The sequence below is a fragment of the Oryzias latipes genome, chromosome 23 (assembly GCF_053564925.1).
Source record: "Oryzias latipes strain Hd-rR chromosome 23, Olatipes_Hd-rR_3.1".
Classification (NCBI taxonomy): Eukaryota; Metazoa; Chordata; class Actinopteri; order Beloniformes; family Adrianichthyidae; genus Oryzias; species Oryzias latipes.
Window position 1 is genome coordinate 19,564,435 of NC_136259.1, and position 17,757 is coordinate 19,582,191.

General features: G+C 37.9%; 2 protein-coding genes across 6 annotated transcripts; both read left to right on the forward strand.

Moving 5' to 3' along the window:
• The first annotated feature begins 287 nt into the window (after nucleotides 1–287).
• On the forward strand, nucleotides 288–6,339 carry lum (lumican). 2 transcript variants are annotated; one of them, XM_011491162.4, is made up of 3 exons: nucleotides 288–446; nucleotides 1,581–2,462; nucleotides 5,011–6,339. In XM_011491162.4, the coding sequence occupies exons 2-3, from the start codon at nucleotides 1,589–1,591 to the stop codon at nucleotides 5,163–5,165; spliced, it is 1,029 nt and encodes a 342-aa protein (XP_011489464.1). In that variant the 5' UTR covers nucleotides 288–446; nucleotides 1,581–1,588; the 3' UTR covers nucleotides 5,166–6,339. The 2 variants fall into 2 exon arrangements, with proteins under 2 accessions (XP_011489464.1, XP_004083108.1); XM_004083060.5 differs by having other exon boundaries at nucleotides 299–446; nucleotides 1,584–2,462.
• Nucleotides 6,340–10,529: 4,190 nt separating this feature from the next.
• On the forward strand, nucleotides 10,530–15,571 carry kera (keratocan). Of its 4 annotated transcripts, none has more exons than XM_004083061.5 (3): nucleotides 10,530–10,885; nucleotides 13,733–14,609; nucleotides 14,712–15,571. In XM_004083061.5, the coding sequence occupies exons 2-3, from the start codon at nucleotides 13,751–13,753 to the stop codon at nucleotides 14,879–14,881; spliced, it is 1,029 nt and encodes a 342-aa protein (XP_004083109.1). In that variant the 5' UTR covers nucleotides 10,530–10,885; nucleotides 13,733–13,750; the 3' UTR covers nucleotides 14,882–15,571. The 4 variants fall into 4 exon arrangements, with proteins under 4 accessions (XP_004083109.1, XP_078797696.1, XP_011489465.1 ...); XM_078941570.1 differs by having other exon boundaries at nucleotides 10,687–10,885; nucleotides 13,738–14,609; XM_011491163.3 differs by lacking the exon at nucleotides 10,530–10,885 and adding an exon at nucleotides 12,546–12,651.
• The last annotated feature ends 2,186 nt before the right edge of the window (nucleotides 15,572–17,757 follow it).

Sequence of the window (17,757 nt, forward strand, 5' to 3'; positions counted from 1 at the left end):
CAAAGGTTGTTGCATATTTATTTCCACACATCTGTTTTTTTTTACCAGAACATTCCTACAGCTACTCAAGCTCAGGTTCTGCACGCATATTCTGGGACATTTGTTCATAAGAAAAATTTGGATTTTTGTGCACAGATATATTGCTAAGAAGTGTTGGTAAAGATGTGCTGAAATATTCCAAATTCTTTGCAGCACCTGTTCTTTGTTAGTTACCACCAGGCTTTTGGACAAAGGTTTCGGGATGACGTCCTGACTCCTGTTTGCTAAGCCTCCCATCTTTCCGCTCCTCTTCCCTCCCCTTTTCTCTTCAGTCTCTCCATCAACCCGTCTCTCCTCCCCCTCTTTTCTCTTTTTTGTTTTTCTCCAGAGATTTGCAGTTTTTCCACACCACATTGCTCTTACCTCCTGGCCTTCCACCCCAAAAACACAAAGAAAGAGAAGCACAGGTATGGCTTTGAGATTTCCTGTTTGAATTTATGTCTGTTTTTTCCTGATGGAATTGCTGTTTTAGGCTGATACTGCAAATACATGTTATTAATTAAGCAAAAGTAAGGACAGGTTTAAATACTGGTATTTACGTTTCACCTGCTTAGGTTAGGTTGGATTTTGTGTCTGTATTTTTCTCAAGAATCAATCGGTCGGTACTATTAAAAGTCAATTTTGTTGCACTTCCAATGGCTCAGAGTGTTGGACCTTTTTCTAAATTTGTTTCATTTACCTTTTGCACCAAACTGGATCACTATTTTTATTAAGATTGTGTTTTTTGGTTCTGCTGTAATCTTTAATGTGGCTTGACACTAAAGCGAACATCTGGATTTGTTGGTCCAAGCGTGGTTGACATAAATTCTTGACTGATTTTGGAACTATATGTGTGTCCCTTGGGTGCCAGGAGCCATTGGGGTTACATTTTGTTGATATTTTTTTATGTGATTGTTAAGAATTTCAAATCCAACGTGTTGTTTGCCTATCCATAATTGAACAGCAGATTGATTTTATTTATGTAGATTTATTTTGCTCTTGAAAATCCACTCTGATGAAAATTGTGTTTTTTGTTTTTGTCCTTGGGGCATTTTCTCATGATGGAGGACATGCATGTAAAAATAAAATTAAGCTCAAAAATGCATTTCAGAGTATGTCTTTATTCAAATCGTTGTGAATTAGAGCAAAAGAAAAAAATGCAGTTTGTAAAAGAGCATATTTGTGATGTACAAAATATGCTGGGTGAGCTCCTTGCTCCGCCTCATTCTGATTCATCCACTTGTAGATGAGAAAATCCATTACGTCTTTGTGTTCCTAATCCGAGATGGTATGTGGCTTCAAACTGTACATATAGCTTGAATATTGCTCGCCATTTTTGTTGCACCAGTAATGTTGGGCTATGAGAGCATGTAAACAAAGCTCTTAGGGTGCTCTGGGTGACAGGAAGGAGGGTGGGGTTGCTCCATGCCAATGGTCCTGTCCCAAACTCAGAAGCTAATGAACTCGTGCCCTTCTGTAGAAACTATGTCCTAAAAAATAAAAAAAATTTTTTTTGCTAAAAACATATTTTTCAAATCTCCTTTCCTCTTTTGTCTCCCCAGCAGAAGTCATGCTTCCTCTCAGTCTACCCCTCTTGGCTTTACTGGTCAGCTTTGCCCAATGCCAAGAGTACGACTATGACTACCAGCCTCATTCCATGTCAATGCCATCAGGGCCAAACTGTAATCAAGAGTGTACCTGCCCAGTCACTTTCCCCACCGCCATGTACTGCGATAACCGCAAGCTTAGGTTTGTTCCGGTGGTCCCAAAAGGAATCAAGTATCTGTACCTCCAGAACAATATGATTGAAGAGATCAAAGCTGGAGTTTTTGATAATGTTACTGATGAACTGCGCTGGCTGATACTTGACAACAACCAGATCACAAATCCGAAGATTGAGAAGGGTACAATTGATAAGCTCACAGCCCTGGAGAAGCTGTTCTTCAGCTTTAACAACCTCACAGAGCCGGTCATCCCTCCCTCAAAGTCCCTTGATGAGCTGAAAATTATGAACAACAAGTTGTCCAAGTTTCCTGCTGGGCTCTTGAATGACAAGGTGAACTTGACCTTCATCTACCTTCAGCATAATGAGTTAACCTCTGATGCTATAGGAGGAGCTTTCAAGGGGTTAAAGGGGCTGTTGTCCCTGGATGTGAGTTACAACAAGCTAAAGAAACTGCCAACTGGACTCCCAAACTCACTAGAAATCCTCTACGCTGACCACAATGACATTGAAAGCATTGGATCAGGGTACCTGAACAAGTTACCCAATCTGAGATACCTGAGGATCTCTCACAACAAGATGGTGGACTCTGGAATCCCTGCTGGGGCTTTCAATGTGACGTCCCTGACTGAACTGGACCTCTCTTTCAACAAACTGCAGTCCATTCCTGAAATCAACGAGCAGCTGGAGCAACTCTACCTTCAGGCCAATGAGATCAACAGTAAGTTGAGATTTAGGGAAAGGTCATCATATTTGATTTAATGGTGTTCTTCGGAGATTTTATGACAAAGCACAAACGGTTTTTATAAAGATTTTAAAAAAAGCATCTTACCTTATGAGCATGCCACATATTCAAAAACAGAAATATTCATTGAGTTTAAATTGAAAGCTACGTTCATCCTGCCCTCGGCAACGCACGTTCAAGCGACCATTTCCAATCAAAAGTCTATGTAAACTCATGTGAATGCCCATTTCGGGGTTCCGCATTCAAACTCTCACATTCACACGTCGCTTCACAAGTTTCCACAATCGTTTCGACGTACAAAACACTTTGCCACTGAATGTGCGTTTAAAAGTTAAACCAGGTTGAACTTTGACCAATGGAGGACCGGGATTTGGTAGTGACATATGAATGGCACCCCTTTACTTTCACTTAAAAATTTAATTCAATTTGAAAACTGAACATGCAAGACAAATGAATAATAACGGTTTGTGCCCAACCAGAATTCAATGACACTAAGTCTTTTGCATATCAGCATAGAGATGTGAAAGATGAAGCCTGGAGCAAGATTTGCGTGATTTGCACAGCTTCCAAATGTCGCTCTTCCACTGTAGCTGGCAGTCATGCACTGGTACACATAAAAAAAAAGAAGAATCCCCTCCTTGCATTTCTGGCATGAAAACCACATGCTAAATCTGTGTTCAAGAATACGTGTCACATGCTCGGTGTGTTCATAGCTGAAGACGAAGGCCGAATCCGTATTCTTGCCCTTACCCTCCGGATTTTCTCTACCCGTACATGTAGCACTCCAAGCGAAGAGTTATGGGAAAATGGCGTCTTCAAACTCGGACTTTACTACCACTCGATTACATCATCAATAGTCATCAATAGAGCTACGCTACATTAGCTCGTAGCTACCAACGCTTGAAAAATATTTCACATTGGTTTTTATAACTTTAAAAAGTCATGCTAAAACTAAAAGTCCCTACTTACATTTAAATGTAAACTTCTGCACTTCAGAGCACACCCATGTGAAGAAATGCGTTTCTCTTCCATGGCACAGCACAACGCGGAGTACCCTCCATGCGGAGGGATATTCAGACCTAAGTCACCACAGCTACCCCTTAAAAAAACAAGTTTGTACACCACAAAATCTCCAAATACACCTACAATTGGAGCCATAGGGAGGAGCCACAGGGGTAGGTGACAAATTCAGATTCAGCCAAAATCCATTGCTGGTTTTCTAGAAAAGTAATTATTTAGCTATTTCTTTCTTTGGTTCTAAAACATTTTGTGGAGGAGTTGTTTGAGAGTTTGTTGTTAGAACTTCCACACAATCATTAGGCTCCCACAAACAAGGACTCATTAACAATCATTAGTGGGAGGGTCCATAGGCCATTGCCCTTAAAGGGAACCCCACTGGCTTGCTTTAGAGAACAGTATCAGTAAGGGTTCTGAAAACTGGCAATATATTCAGAGATATCTTAAAAACTGAGCAGGGCAAAATTTCTCTACATAAAATAAAAGCTTGATGATAAAAAAAAGATTTCTTTATGAGGTTTTCTGTTTCTTTTTGAGTTCACTAATGTGTGAAAGTGGTCAGTATTTGATTGTAACAGTTTGGATAAGAGGTGAAACATATTCAACTTTAAAAACAAGTCCAGATGACAACCTTTAAACCTACTACTATGATGGAAGCAACCTGGATGAATGAGAGTCTTCATGGACATTGTAACAGTTTTTTTTATAGTGCAAAAGTGTGGCTTGGTTTTAAAAATGGGAAATAGTTTCAAGAAGATTGTATAGTTAATAGCTAAAAAATTTTTTTAAAGATTTTGAGTCTGTAAAGCAGCATTTTTTACTTTAAAACTCTTCAATACCCTTTTCTCTATGTGAATGATGAAGCAAAGGGGGAAATACTTGTCTTCCGGGTTGAAGCATTTTTGAGAACAAAAGTAACTGGAACCAGGCACAGTTTGCCAATACTAAGCCCTTGTTCCAACAGCATGAACGTTCATATTTACTCCTATCTTAAGCAGCCAAACTTTACAACGATGACAAACATTTGAATAGCCTGATTTCAAAAACGTGCTTTTAAAACCTTGCTAAGACACAGTTTTTATGATCAGTTTTTCTAGTTTTTAGAACCACAACACCAACAGTCTGCCATATAACCACATTTTTAACTACAAGTTTTTGATGGGAATTAGGTTAAATTATGACAAAATAAATCAGGCTCATTCTGTTCTTTTACGCTAAAAAGAAAAAAAAGCATGACATTTATTTTTGCACCTTGACATAATTCAGCTAAACCTCTTATGAGATGCTCCTAAATTATCTGAAAATACACTATGGATTCATTATAAACATTCAGCCATAGTGTAAAACTTTTGCCCTCTAAAGATTAAACTGCATTTTTTGTGGGATAAATAAAGTATCAATTATTATTATCATTATTGTTATTATGAAAATAAAGGTTTCTACACACATTTTCAGCTTATAATTACAGGTTTCTAATCATAGGCTGCTGTTTTATGTTCTTTTACAGAATTTGACCTGTCAAGTTTCTGCAAGTACACTAGTCCGCTCAACTATTCCCGCCTGAAGCATCTGCGCCTGGACGCCAACAACATCACGCACGGCAGCATGCCCCCGGAGACCTCCAACTGCTTGCGTGTGGCTTCGGATGTCATGTTCGAATAAGCATCTCCATCAGAGTTTTCATTCAGCCTTCTACTGCCAAGACACAAGCCAACACCAATTTCTTATGGGTTTACAAGTCGTTTCACTCCTTTTACAGAGTTGAAATCTCCTTGCACTTCTGAGCATTCAGCAAATCTGTAATATTGTAAATGTTAACCATGGTGAATATGTCTCGGGATGCACAATGAAGGGCAGTTTTCTTAAAAATGGTAGGTTTACACCAAGGAAGTTAATGGAACACAATTTAACCCCTTGATGGCTGAATTTATTTCCAGCTGTGATGAAAAATGGTACTTTTCCTTTTTAAGTAGATGCAAAATTAAGGTGATTTTAGGGCTGAAGTGGTTTGATGCATACTCAACAGAAGTCAAGGGGTTAAACAGCTGATCATCAGTGGAAGTATGACTAAAAATACAACAGATAAATCCAAATTTTTTAGTCTTGATTTAAAGAGAAAAGACTTGAAATAAGCAGTTTAAGATCGTATATTAATACAATTTATTGGCTAAAGTTGTCATTTTTTTAATTTTATGGTACATTGTTTTGCATGTATTATGGCATAATAACCAGTAAGACACAAATTTCACGGTGTAATGTGATTCAAATGTATTATAGAACACATACTAAGCAATCATATGTTTAATATGTCATGTATAAGTAGAAAAAATCCAAAAATCTAAAGCTTACTTTTAAGTAAAAGCTAATGGTGGCAACCATCAAAGCTTACATGGAAATGAAATGTTAGATAATTGGAACCGTCAGTTACTTTGAGCTATAAAATTCAAATTTTTGTTACTCTTTAAAATAGTATCATCTGTTGATGTGCACTCTGATAAAACTTTGAGAATCTTATTGTTTACATGTTAATGTTCTCCTACAATGCACATAACTGATGAATAAGCAGTATTTTTTTCTATTTGCATGCATCCAAAGGTTCCATTCTTGAGAAATATTCTCCAGCTTTTGCAGTTACGGTGCTTTCATTGTAACCCTGTTGAAAGCCATGAATGAAAAATGCTTCATTATTGAATAAACCTGGCTCCATTGTAATTTTGATCGAACCATGTATTTGTTACTAGACTTTTCTTTTTTTAAAGGCCTTTGACTTGGTAACTGCTGGGTTGGATTTACTTGGAGGAAACCAAACATAGCTAAATAAAGTATTTCAACCATTTTTAATGGAATCATTATTCTTTCTCTTCTTTCTTTATTTTTTTTTATTGAACCTCTTTTTACACTTGGTTCAAGAATTAAATTAAATTGCCTTAATTTCCAAGCATTCTGCGTTAACACGTAGTTAATTTTTTATGTTAGTATTTTTTTTTGTAGATTTGCTAGATTGAAGATGTGTGAAAAAATCTTAAAGTAGTTTGAAAAATAATGTAGTAATAATGTTAATATTAATATAGTACATCGAAGAGAAAAATAGTATTTTTTGTCAGAAAAATAAAATAAAAAACTATAAAAAACTCTACATTTCTATTCTGCTATTAGCTGTTGTGAGTCAAACATGTTCCAGCATGGTAAGAGTGAATTATGTGAGGTCATAGCAACAGAGCTGTAAACAGGTTTTAAGGTGAAAAGGAGATGCCTTGTCCTCCGGGGGCCCCTTTCAGACCATTAGCCTGGTTGCTATAAAAGCACACAATGTGGAACATACTTTGACATACATGTTCTTGTTCTTACCAATAGTTTTATACTTCAAATTGTTCAACTACAGATACTTTTTTGTATTGGAAAATTAAAAAAAGAGACATATTGCCTAACTGAACCTATATGAAAGCACACAGGTTTATCAATATAAATTTACATCCTTGTAAATTTACTGTTTTTTTAGTGTCTTACCTGAGCATGACGCATGAAAAAAATTCAATTCTTTAAAGGAAATATATAAAAAAAATAAACCATCTAGAAGCCACTTTGGTACTATAATGGCCAGAAAGCTTTTGTAACAGCTAGCCTTGTTAGACTCCTAATTTAATTAAGGATAAGCTACCTATAATTAACTATTAATACTGATTGAAGAACGCTGGCCTTTTAATTTATTTATCTGTGCACCTTGGTCCTTTGGCTGTAAAGTGCTTTATAAATAAAGATAGATTGGATTGGATTGAATCTTCAGCAGAAACCTCAAATGGCCTTTCATGACAGCAGTGGAAATACCTGTGAGTCACTTGTTGCAACTACTTTTGGAGAAGAAATAAAAAAATCACATTACAAAGGAATTACAGCACATTTTGTTTTGTGAAACTACATAAAGACTACAGTGAGGTGTAAAGTGACATTACTACTATTACTCGCTGGTTTACAGTATAGTATATTGAATCTAAAGCAGTTTTTCAGCTAATATATATATATATATGGTGTGTGTATATATATATATATATATATATATGTATACACCAGAGTTTGGGGGGGATATTCAGAGTTCCCGGGGGGGGGATTAACAAGTAATGGTAATGGTATCAATGGTAGCAGATAACATCACCCAGTGAGGGCCTTCAGGCAAGACACTTAACACTACTGCCTACCTCATAACATGAGAGACTATGAATGATATTTCATGCCTCAGACGTCGCCCGGCCAAACACATGCGTCAGATGCTGATGGAAAGTGGGTTACTGGAACAAGACGAAAATGGACTAGATGTGAGAACAAGGTTGTGTTAGAATGCTACACTTAAGCAATCCCACCCAGAGGGGTTACATGCAGAGAATGGATGCTTCGAAACCCACAATCAAGGCTAACTGCCAAACAGCTGGTAGCCCAATGCTCGAACATCCACAAACGGCAGCTCCCATCACAACTTGAAATTGAAGCGGTTCAACACAATTGCAATACCACCACGGGGGAGCCAGAACAGTAGGTCAGAGAGGAGGCAATACCACACTCCCACCCTGAGATTGGGTACACAGCCCAAACAACCACAGTTACGCTGAGCGAGGCAGCAACTGACCTGAAAGACAAGATCATGTCTAGAATGAACACAAGGCAACCCCAACACCAGCTACACCGGTTAAGTGATGTACTGTCTGAAAGTCTCCTGGAAGCTGTGAATGAAGGATTGAGGGTAATTCCTACCACAACCATCACAGAAACCAATGAACTGGTTTACACTTCAGCAGCAGTGATCCTTGGCTACAAGAGCAACCATGGGAGAAAACAATACCCACCATGGAAGCAACGGTAAGAGGTCAAAATCAAGGCAACTCGGAGGGATGTGAGTAAGCTAACAGAGGCTCAAAGAGGTACAATGAGAAAGCAAGTACCTAAGAGATACAGCCAGATGCCCATACCTGAAGCACTGGAAACTGCCAAACAAAGGCTCCTAGCATTGAGCAGCCGCCTAAAGAGCTACACAAGAGACAATGAAGCCATACCTATGTGTGTGTGTGTGTGTGGGTGTGTGTGTGTGTGTGTGTGTGTGTATGTATGTATATATATATATATATATATATATATATATATATATATATATATATATATATATATATATATATATATATATATATATATATATATATATATATGTGTGTGTGTCTATATATATATATATATATACATATATATGTATATATATATATGTGTGTGTGTCTATATATATATATATATATATATATGACATACATATTATACATGACATGACATATATATATGTATATGTGTATACATATATGTGTGTGTGTGTATACACATATATATTATGTATATATGTGTATATGTGTGGAAATTAAATACACACACTATATAAATGACTTATTGACGTAAATTTGAATTGACCTGACTGACTGAGGAGCCCCTTAAGGTTACTTAGTGAACTGAAGTGGCCCCACCTGCCTCAGGCTTGAAGTCACTGTTTGCTTCTTGGATTAAACAGATGCTCAAAATAATTGGAGAACTTTACCTGCCAATTCATGATGTGCAGTTATTATTTTGTTTTCATATTTTTGCTTATTTAGTCTACTTCCCTTGTTTTTCTATGTTAAGTTGCTTTTTGTTTGGTTTATGAGTGCAGGCTTTGCGCTGCTGACTCACCAGGTTTCACTTTGTAATCATAACAGCTGCTTTCTGTTAGTTAATCACCTTGTACTCCATTTAAGAGTTTTGTTTTCTGGCTCTTGGTTCTTAAACCTTTGTGATGTTATGTTTGATGTTCATGTTTTGCTCTTTGACATGTGCTGAATTTGTTTATTAAGTTACTTTTACCAGTGCTTTTTATAGCCTCCGTCAATATCCTTCATGACATTATGGGAGATTTAACAGAGGGAGGCAGTAAAACCTATTTGGTGTACCGATTTCCTTTTTTTTCTTTTCATGTTTATTCAGTCTTCATATTGTCATATCATCCAAACAAAAATAAAGACTATTGTTCTTTTAACAGTTGTATGTAAAAAGATTCTCAAGAAAAAATGAATTGACCTGAAAGAACCTATAAGCCTCTTGCATGAGTCAGACATTCAGTCCATGTATCAAAACTAAAAATATGCAATCCTGGTGATTGTTTGCTCTGGGGAAAAAGACAATCTTATGCCTGTTTTTGAGTTAGTTTGTAGCCAAAGTGAAACGTGCAGAAATGCAAAACATTCTTTTAATTTTGAATTTAATGCAGTTAGGTTTCTAATGTTTAAGTGTCAAAACATTTAATTATTTCGCTCCCTTATAGTTTTTTTTTTCTATCAAATTCAGATTTAGCCCTGAGAACCCAGTAAAAATGTTGCAGAAATTCCACAGTCTCCAGTTGCCTTCATTCATATTCTAGGAGCACGTGTTCTGCTGCCTGTGTCCAGACAACAAATTCCTTTATAAAGCCATAATCCTTCCCTAAAGTTCTGGTTCACTGAAAGTATGATTAGTTGTTGCAGAGTGGCAGCAGTCCTCCAAGAGATTGTCCTCCAGGACGATGTACTTTTAGCTTATGAATATTTTTACATTGTTTTTTGATTTTTAACTTTTTTTTTTTCTTTCCTATTTTTTTGTCCCCAAAAATTTTAACTCTGTGGTGAAACAAAAAAACTTGGGATGAACAAAATCATCATGTCAAATGATAAAAGAATGACAGTTAAGCAAAATACTGCATTTCTGATTCTCATTGGATAAACTTACCTGAAGAAAATAAAGGAAAGAAAATCCTGTTGCTTCAGGCTTCAACTCCACACCGTCATCCTCCACAGTTAAATGATTGACTGTCTTAATGAAGAATGAGCCTTCAGGTTGAAAGGAAGGAATGTCCCATTAAAAAAGACAGGGTTTAAATATCTTTGTGAAACTCTTCTATAACCTCACCTGTCAGCTTTGCAGCACACCCCAAAGGCCAAAGAGTTGAAATGATCCATAAAATTTGTCGTGCACCCATGCCCCAGAGCCAGTCTTCTCCATGACAGGCCAAGTGGTTAAGTGGGGAGGGGTGGCAGAACTGAACCCTCTTTGGAACACCAATGACTTCAGTTTCTGCAACAAATAGGAGAAAAAGAAAAAAAACAGAGGTGGGAAGAAAGAGGCAGAGGCTGGCAAAAATATATGTGACACAATTTCTGAAAGGACATCCCAACTCAGTCATCCTCCCACCAGCCGTATCCTAGATGCAGATCAGAGAGAAATAAAATAACAATATCAAAGCTTTTGTAGAAAAAGAGCAGCAGACTGCTTAGGTCAGACAGTTGAGTTGCTGGGAAGCCCTGAAACTTGTTGGCTGCAAGAGGACTATTTGCACCAACTGGAAGGTAAAGATGATTCCATTTATTTATTTATTTTCAGAAAAAGAGAGGCTTGAAACACTTTAAAAAGATGTATTTCGGAAACATTTGTGACACATCGAACTGACTGGGAGACACTACATTCCCAGATAAACACCTATTTTGTTAGTTTTTTTTCAATTAACATGTACAAATTTATAGATGTGAACGTAAAAAGGGAAAGTTCGCTTTCATTGCTAAAGGTCTTTGATTCACTCATGAACCCAGTTTCTTAGTTCTGAGTGCATGAAGACCATCTTTTTCCTCCAAATGGTTCAAAATATTAGGGTGGATTTAAAGAAAGCCATTGACTGGAACCAATCCCAAAAAGTCAAGAAATGCAAACACCGACTGCACAGTAAAATTAGCTGGCTCAATATAAAAGCTCCTGACAGGAAATTAGAACAATCCATTGCTTTTTACCTTATATTCGCTCCATTATGTGATCATCTGTTAGCCCCAGGCTCACTCAGCAAATCTAACACTAAGGGTTACCCAAAAAAAATCAAATGTTCCTTTGATTGCAGCTTATTTAACAATTAAGCAGTTGTTAGTTAACAACACATGTTCAGATCTGTTTGGTATATCTACAGCCTGAAAGTTCAGTTTAGACATGTTTTTTAGCTTGAAAAGTCAAACAAAAGCACATTTATTTTTCCTTAGCCAACAATCGCTAAAGTCACTTTCACTTAAACCTAACGAACAAGATTTTTTATATCACAAATTATTTATTCCTTGACAGATTGCACTTGTAGGTGTCTGTTCATGCAAGAGCATAAATGTGCACTAAAGGAAACATTGGTTGCAGTGTCAAGAAGCTCTCCGCAAGTGAATAGATTAGACTTTGCCGTCATCACTAGAAACTGGCACAGTCCTATTATTGCATGCTGGAAGGTCACTAATCCTGATGCTAGCTAGTTTCTGCAAAACAACTTGCTGGCCAACATGCAGCAAAATCTTCTCAGCTTAAGTCTGACCTCCCTCGCATAAAACCATTACCTCTTATGCCTGCAGGAAATGCCTTGTACTTAAACGACGTCATGTTTGTTCTTGATACTTTACCAGTGTAGTGCTGACCAACGTGCTTCTAACCAAATGCTGGGACCTGACCTGTCCATCAAAACAAACCCAAAGAAAAATGAAGTTACTGCAGACAAATATTCCCAATAGTTTCAGAAAGCCATCATCCAAACCCCGTTGTTGTAATTATTAAAGAACAAGAAAATGGTTATTCACTAAAATGCTTAATGGACTGTCCATTTCTTGAGACACCATTAGCTTTACTTCAAAGTTGACAGGGGGATACTGTTTCTGCATTTGTATAATTTACATCACAGACTGCAAGGAATGTCTATACATTTTGACTTGCAGAGTAAATAATCCTCGTTACACTGTCAACAAAGGCACAAAATTAGTTTTGCCAAAGTTTGGCAAAAGACAAAGGATTTGTTGGATCAATCATACCATTATAGGAGGATAAGTGATGCATGTGGCACCGTTAAGTGGGCCATGTCTCAAGGACTGAAAAGGCTTAGCATCCTACACATCTCATTAGGCTATGACCCCTGATGGTGGAGAACCTGATTGGTCGGGAGAAGATTTGATGTTGTCTGAAACGATTGGCTGGCACATGCTGAATGAAACGACAGGTAGTACAAATACGGGGAGGTGAGACTTGCATCTTTGTCATTTGAGACCACACTTGGATGTTGTTCTGAGAAGGTTGTTGCACGGAGAAGTTTGAAAATACAAAGGTAAGAATGACTGCCAAAATGTTGGTTAGCTTTCATGTTTTAATTTTGTAGGGCAATTTTAGACAATTGTTCATTTCTGTCATCCAATGTGTCCTTTAAAAACTCAGTGAGTTTGGTTTTGGTCCCATTCTCGTGTTTGAGTTTGCACCCCTAAAGCTCAACAATTTCGGCATCTGTAAATTTGAGGCACATCTCGGAGAAGATGATCCAGCCAGGTCTTTGAAGTGCTCTAATCTATGGGAAACCATGGCTTCCTCAAAATAAGTTCCAGACAAACATGGATCGCATCAGGAATTTAAACCAGCACCAGATGGCAGCTGGGAGAACTGAAGTGGCAGCTGAAAAGATAGATAGACACCAGGCTGGGTTTTTAAGCATCTTTGGTCCATCAGGTTTATTGGATCCCTCCAAACATTACTCGTCTCAAACTCAGTATTTGGCCTTTTGCACAGATTTGAAACAAAAGGGATCTGACAATCATGTTGCAGTTACAGCTTTCAGAGCAGTGTGAATCTAACGTGTTAACTTTTCAAGTCTAAACTCTAGGGTTGGCTTGATGCAATGAAATCAGCTTTAAAGTCTTTGACAGGCAACATAATGATGGAAGAAGACAACCACAGTCTGATGACTTTGTAAAATGACGATGGCATTCGCATTAGACGATGTAGTGTAGAGGGTGAATTGCATTCAGGTATATTGTAACTGATATGTTCATCAATGACTTTTTAATTACGTAAACGCGTAATTGCCATACGTTTGATTTTATTCAATATCGGATGCTTTACCAAGCCTGTAAGGTAAACTATATCAGACATCCGTACTTTAAAAAAAAAAGGTCATTTCATCCAATGTTTTGTGAATCACTAAATATACCTCAAAGGGATTTAAAGACCCCTGCCACAGGCTGGCAAACTGTCCTGGGTGAACCCCGCCTTTGCCCAACAGCAGCAGGGATAGGCTCCAGCAACCCTGTGACCTCAGAAGGGATTAAGCGAGTTTGACATTTGGTTGGATTTAAAGACTTGATCTATGTTCTTCTGACAGTCTTTTTTTTTAAAATCTTTCATTCTTTTCTTTACAGTACAGGCTGAGCTGTGAAATGGCCAGACTCCAGAACCTTCTTTGCATTGTATGTCTGTTGGGGCTTGCTGCCACCCAGGACATGCCTTATGAGGAACTTGCTGCCCAGATTCAAGCCTGCCCTAAGGAGTGTCGCTGCCCCCCAAATTTTCCCCGGGCTGTCTACTGTGACAATAAAGGCCTGAAGAATCTTCCCAAAATCCCACCGTACACTTGGTACCTTTACCTTCAGAACAATCTAATTGAAGCCCTGTCATCGAATGCTCTGCAGAACGCAACGCAGCTGCGTTGGATCAATCTAAACCGCAACAAAATCACAAGTGAAGGAGTGGGGGATGTTCTGAGCTCAATGACAAACCTGGCTCACCTGTACATGGATGACAACCTGCTGTCTTCAGTGCCATCTCCCCTGCCAGCCAGCTTGGAGCACCTCCGTCTGTCCCGCAATCGAATCTCTAAAATCCCAGCCGGTGTCTTTGTTGGTCTGGAGAAGCTTAGCCTCCTGGACCTCCAAGGAAATAAACTGATGGACGATGCAGTGACTGAAGTGAGCCTGAAAGGTCTCAACAGCCTAGTACAAATCAATTTGGCCAAAAACCAGCTTAGCAAAATGCCTCTTGGATTACCACCCAGCACTACGCAGCTTTACCTTGATGGCAACAACATTGACAAAATCCCAGCAGGTTATTTTAAGGGTCTACCCAAGATGGCATTTCTGAGGCTTAACAACAACAAACTTGGTAGCAGTGGATTCCCCAAAGATGTTTTCAATCGCTCAAGCATTTTGGACTTGCAGCTGTCCTATAATCAGCTGACCGAGGTTCCCCTCATTTCCTCAGGCCTTGAGCACCTTCACCTCGACCACAACAAGATCACATGTAAGACCTGCTAATGTTTTGAAAAATGGAGTGGCATTTCTTTTGAGCACAGAAAATTTTAGAAGTGAATGGTCTAAAAATATTTGTCCTTTTTGTTTTCAGACGTCAATGGCTCCAAAATCTGTCCTGTTTCCGTCGATGCGGTGGATGACTCGCTCAATGAAAGCGTGCCTCAGCTACGTTACCTGCGACTGGATGGCAATGAGATTAATCCTCCAATTCCCAGGGATGTCATCACATGCTTTCGTTTCCTCAGGTCGATTGTTATTTAAACTGGTGATGATCAGAACGCTGCTTACTGAAAACAATAACTCGGATGCAGATGTTGTAAATGAAACTTGGGAAATGATTCATGCTCACCGGTTTGTTTGGAAACATATCCTTTAGAGTGGAGATTCCGTTGAAGGAAAATGAGCAACTACACTGAACGCTTCAATTGTGGCAATCTGTTGGCTGTTGTTTGTGCCTTATGTGGATGTAAACATCTGCATGTGGAGGTCCTACACCGCAATTTATTCAAATATATCAAAACTGCATGGATTACCGTGAGAACATGTTGTTTTTGATTGTGAATAGCTTTGAAAACTCAATGTTGTTTTTGAGTTTGAGCGAGCCAAAGCTTTAGTGCATAGGCAAATGCTTTTGTTTTCTTTGACCTCTTTATACTTGTAGGCTTGAATTCAAATGACTGTTTTTAGGTTTGTGTTGTTTACTTACAGAATTTTCTTCTCAAATGTTTATGTAAACTGTAAGTAATTATTCATGTTTAACAGTGGCAGAAATAGGTTGATTCATGTGAACATTCATGGCCAACATTCCTTAAAGTTTTCTATACAGAATGTGAATACTTGTTTTTAAAAAATGCCAATACACTTTTAAAATGATCTGTTTTTCTGAATAAACTGCACAAATTAACTGTATTTCAACCTGTATTTCAAATAAATTAAACTCCTTAGAATAAACATTTGTATTTGTTCCTTTGAGTGTTTTTGTCTTTAAAAAGATTATAGTACTTCTCAAATTCAAGATTTTATTAAAAAATGTATTTATAGTCATTGCTGTAATTAGATTTATTTTATACATTCAAATAAAAACCCATTATTTATCCCTCAATGCAGATATGTCCTTATTGCAACATTATATAGTTTACATTTACTATATAGATTTAGTCAAAAAGTGAACAATCGAGTGGGACAGGTTAAAATTTGTTTTGAGTCCATGGACCCACCCATATGCCAATCCAAAAAATAAGCCCATCACTATGCACAAAATTAAGGGATGGATGGATGGATGGATGGATGGATGGATGGATTGAATTCCTTCCACCTGAACATTCCAAATCCCTTTAAGGGTGAAAGGGCTGCTGGAGCCAACCCCCCATGTTGGCAAAGATGGGATACCCTCTGGACAGGGCATCAGCCTGTAGCAGGGCAAAATAAGAAAATTTGTCATATAAAATAAAAGCATATTTTTTTTATAAGGCAATATAAATGTATCTTTAGTGTAAGGTCCAACTATTAAATTGTGGAAGTGAAAACCAGCCTCTATTGGACAGTTGAGGAATTGCAACAGTTGATAGGGATGCAGGGTTTGTGAATGGAAAGTGGTTACAATCCATTTGTCATTTTATTCCTCCAAACCTGCACAAGCATTAAAAATTGATGTTTTGAGTCATGCATTACAAAGATTTATTTTATTTCATATGCTCTAGATCCAAAATAAGACATGTCAGGCCAGATGTGTAAAAGCATTGAAATCTGTCCTCAAGTGAAAGTTATGATGCATTGACCAGTGTAGTCAAATATCTCTTTGCATTGAACCCAATTCAAATGAGTTTGAAAAACGTCAAACACTTTAATACTCTCGAATATTTTACAATAAATTGTGCCTGTACAGTAAGTACTTCACAACAATACTAGATTATTTTTCATTTGTAAAATAAGTTTTAAAAAAAGAAAAAAAAAGTTGTTGTAAAAAATTTGTAGATCTTGATAGATATATAAAAGACTTGGTGTCATTCAATTCCAGCCAGGTATGACAGCAAGTCTTGCATATATGGGAATAGAGCAGTAAAATAAAAAGCCTGAAGCAAGACTCACTAAGTTTTCACCACTTTAACATTTCACACTAAGCCTCCTCCAACTGTAGGTGGTGGACTTGCGCTAGTAAACAGCAGAAAAAGAAGAAGCCCATCCCTGCTTGTCCAGTGTGAGCACCATGGGGTAAACTCGTGGTCATGAATACGCATCACATCCCCGGTGTGCTTGTAGATTGAGAATTTCACATTATTAAAGTTGTGGAGCCCATCAGACTTTTAATCATAATGGGGATTTATCCCACTTTAGAATTTCTGATAAACTTCCAGTCTTTACATTTAAAGGGCTCAAAAAATTGAGTATTTTCAAGCAGTGTACAATGGGCTCTGTGGTGTATCATGTCCATCCATCAGTGTCTGAAGAACCGATATTTTGAGCTTGATTTCTTTTGTTTCTTTGCCTTTTCAGAATGTACACAGCAGAACAAAAGCTCTGGATGGAGCCCCCGGCTTATGCTGCAGGTGCAGACTGATTTCCGGCATGATCACCTTATCCTTTGCTTCTCAGTCATCAGAAGGTTTAGAGTTACCTTGAAATGAGGGAATTAGAAAGGTGGGCAGGTTGAGACAAAATTTGAGCCAAGTAAACCTCATGTGCTTCCTGTGTGTGAGTGTTCAGCCACTTTTGTTTCAGAAGTGAAAGTCTAACTCTGTTTGAAGCATTTCTTTGAAATAAAACCTGGACTTTTGCAAACTACAAGAAAAATCAACTTGCATTGGGTTTCTTTGACTTTAAACTTTCTTTGGCTTTTTTATCAACTCTGGTACAAATCTCACTTGACTAATCCCAGATTTGCAGCTTTAGCACATCTTTGCTCAAGTGGCAGCGCAAAGAGAAAATTTGCTTCATTCCGAAAAAGACTCCTTCCTTCAAACCAGAACTTCCTCTCAGCACCATGCTAACAGGGGCTCCTGACAGAGCTCTCATTGTGTACAAAGGCCCCCATAGATCCCCCCCATACATGAAAGCAACACATGCCAAAGTTTCACCTCAGGAAAAGGACAAGTATTTCAGTCAGATTTGACTCTTAAAAAAACAAAGGAAATGCTTGT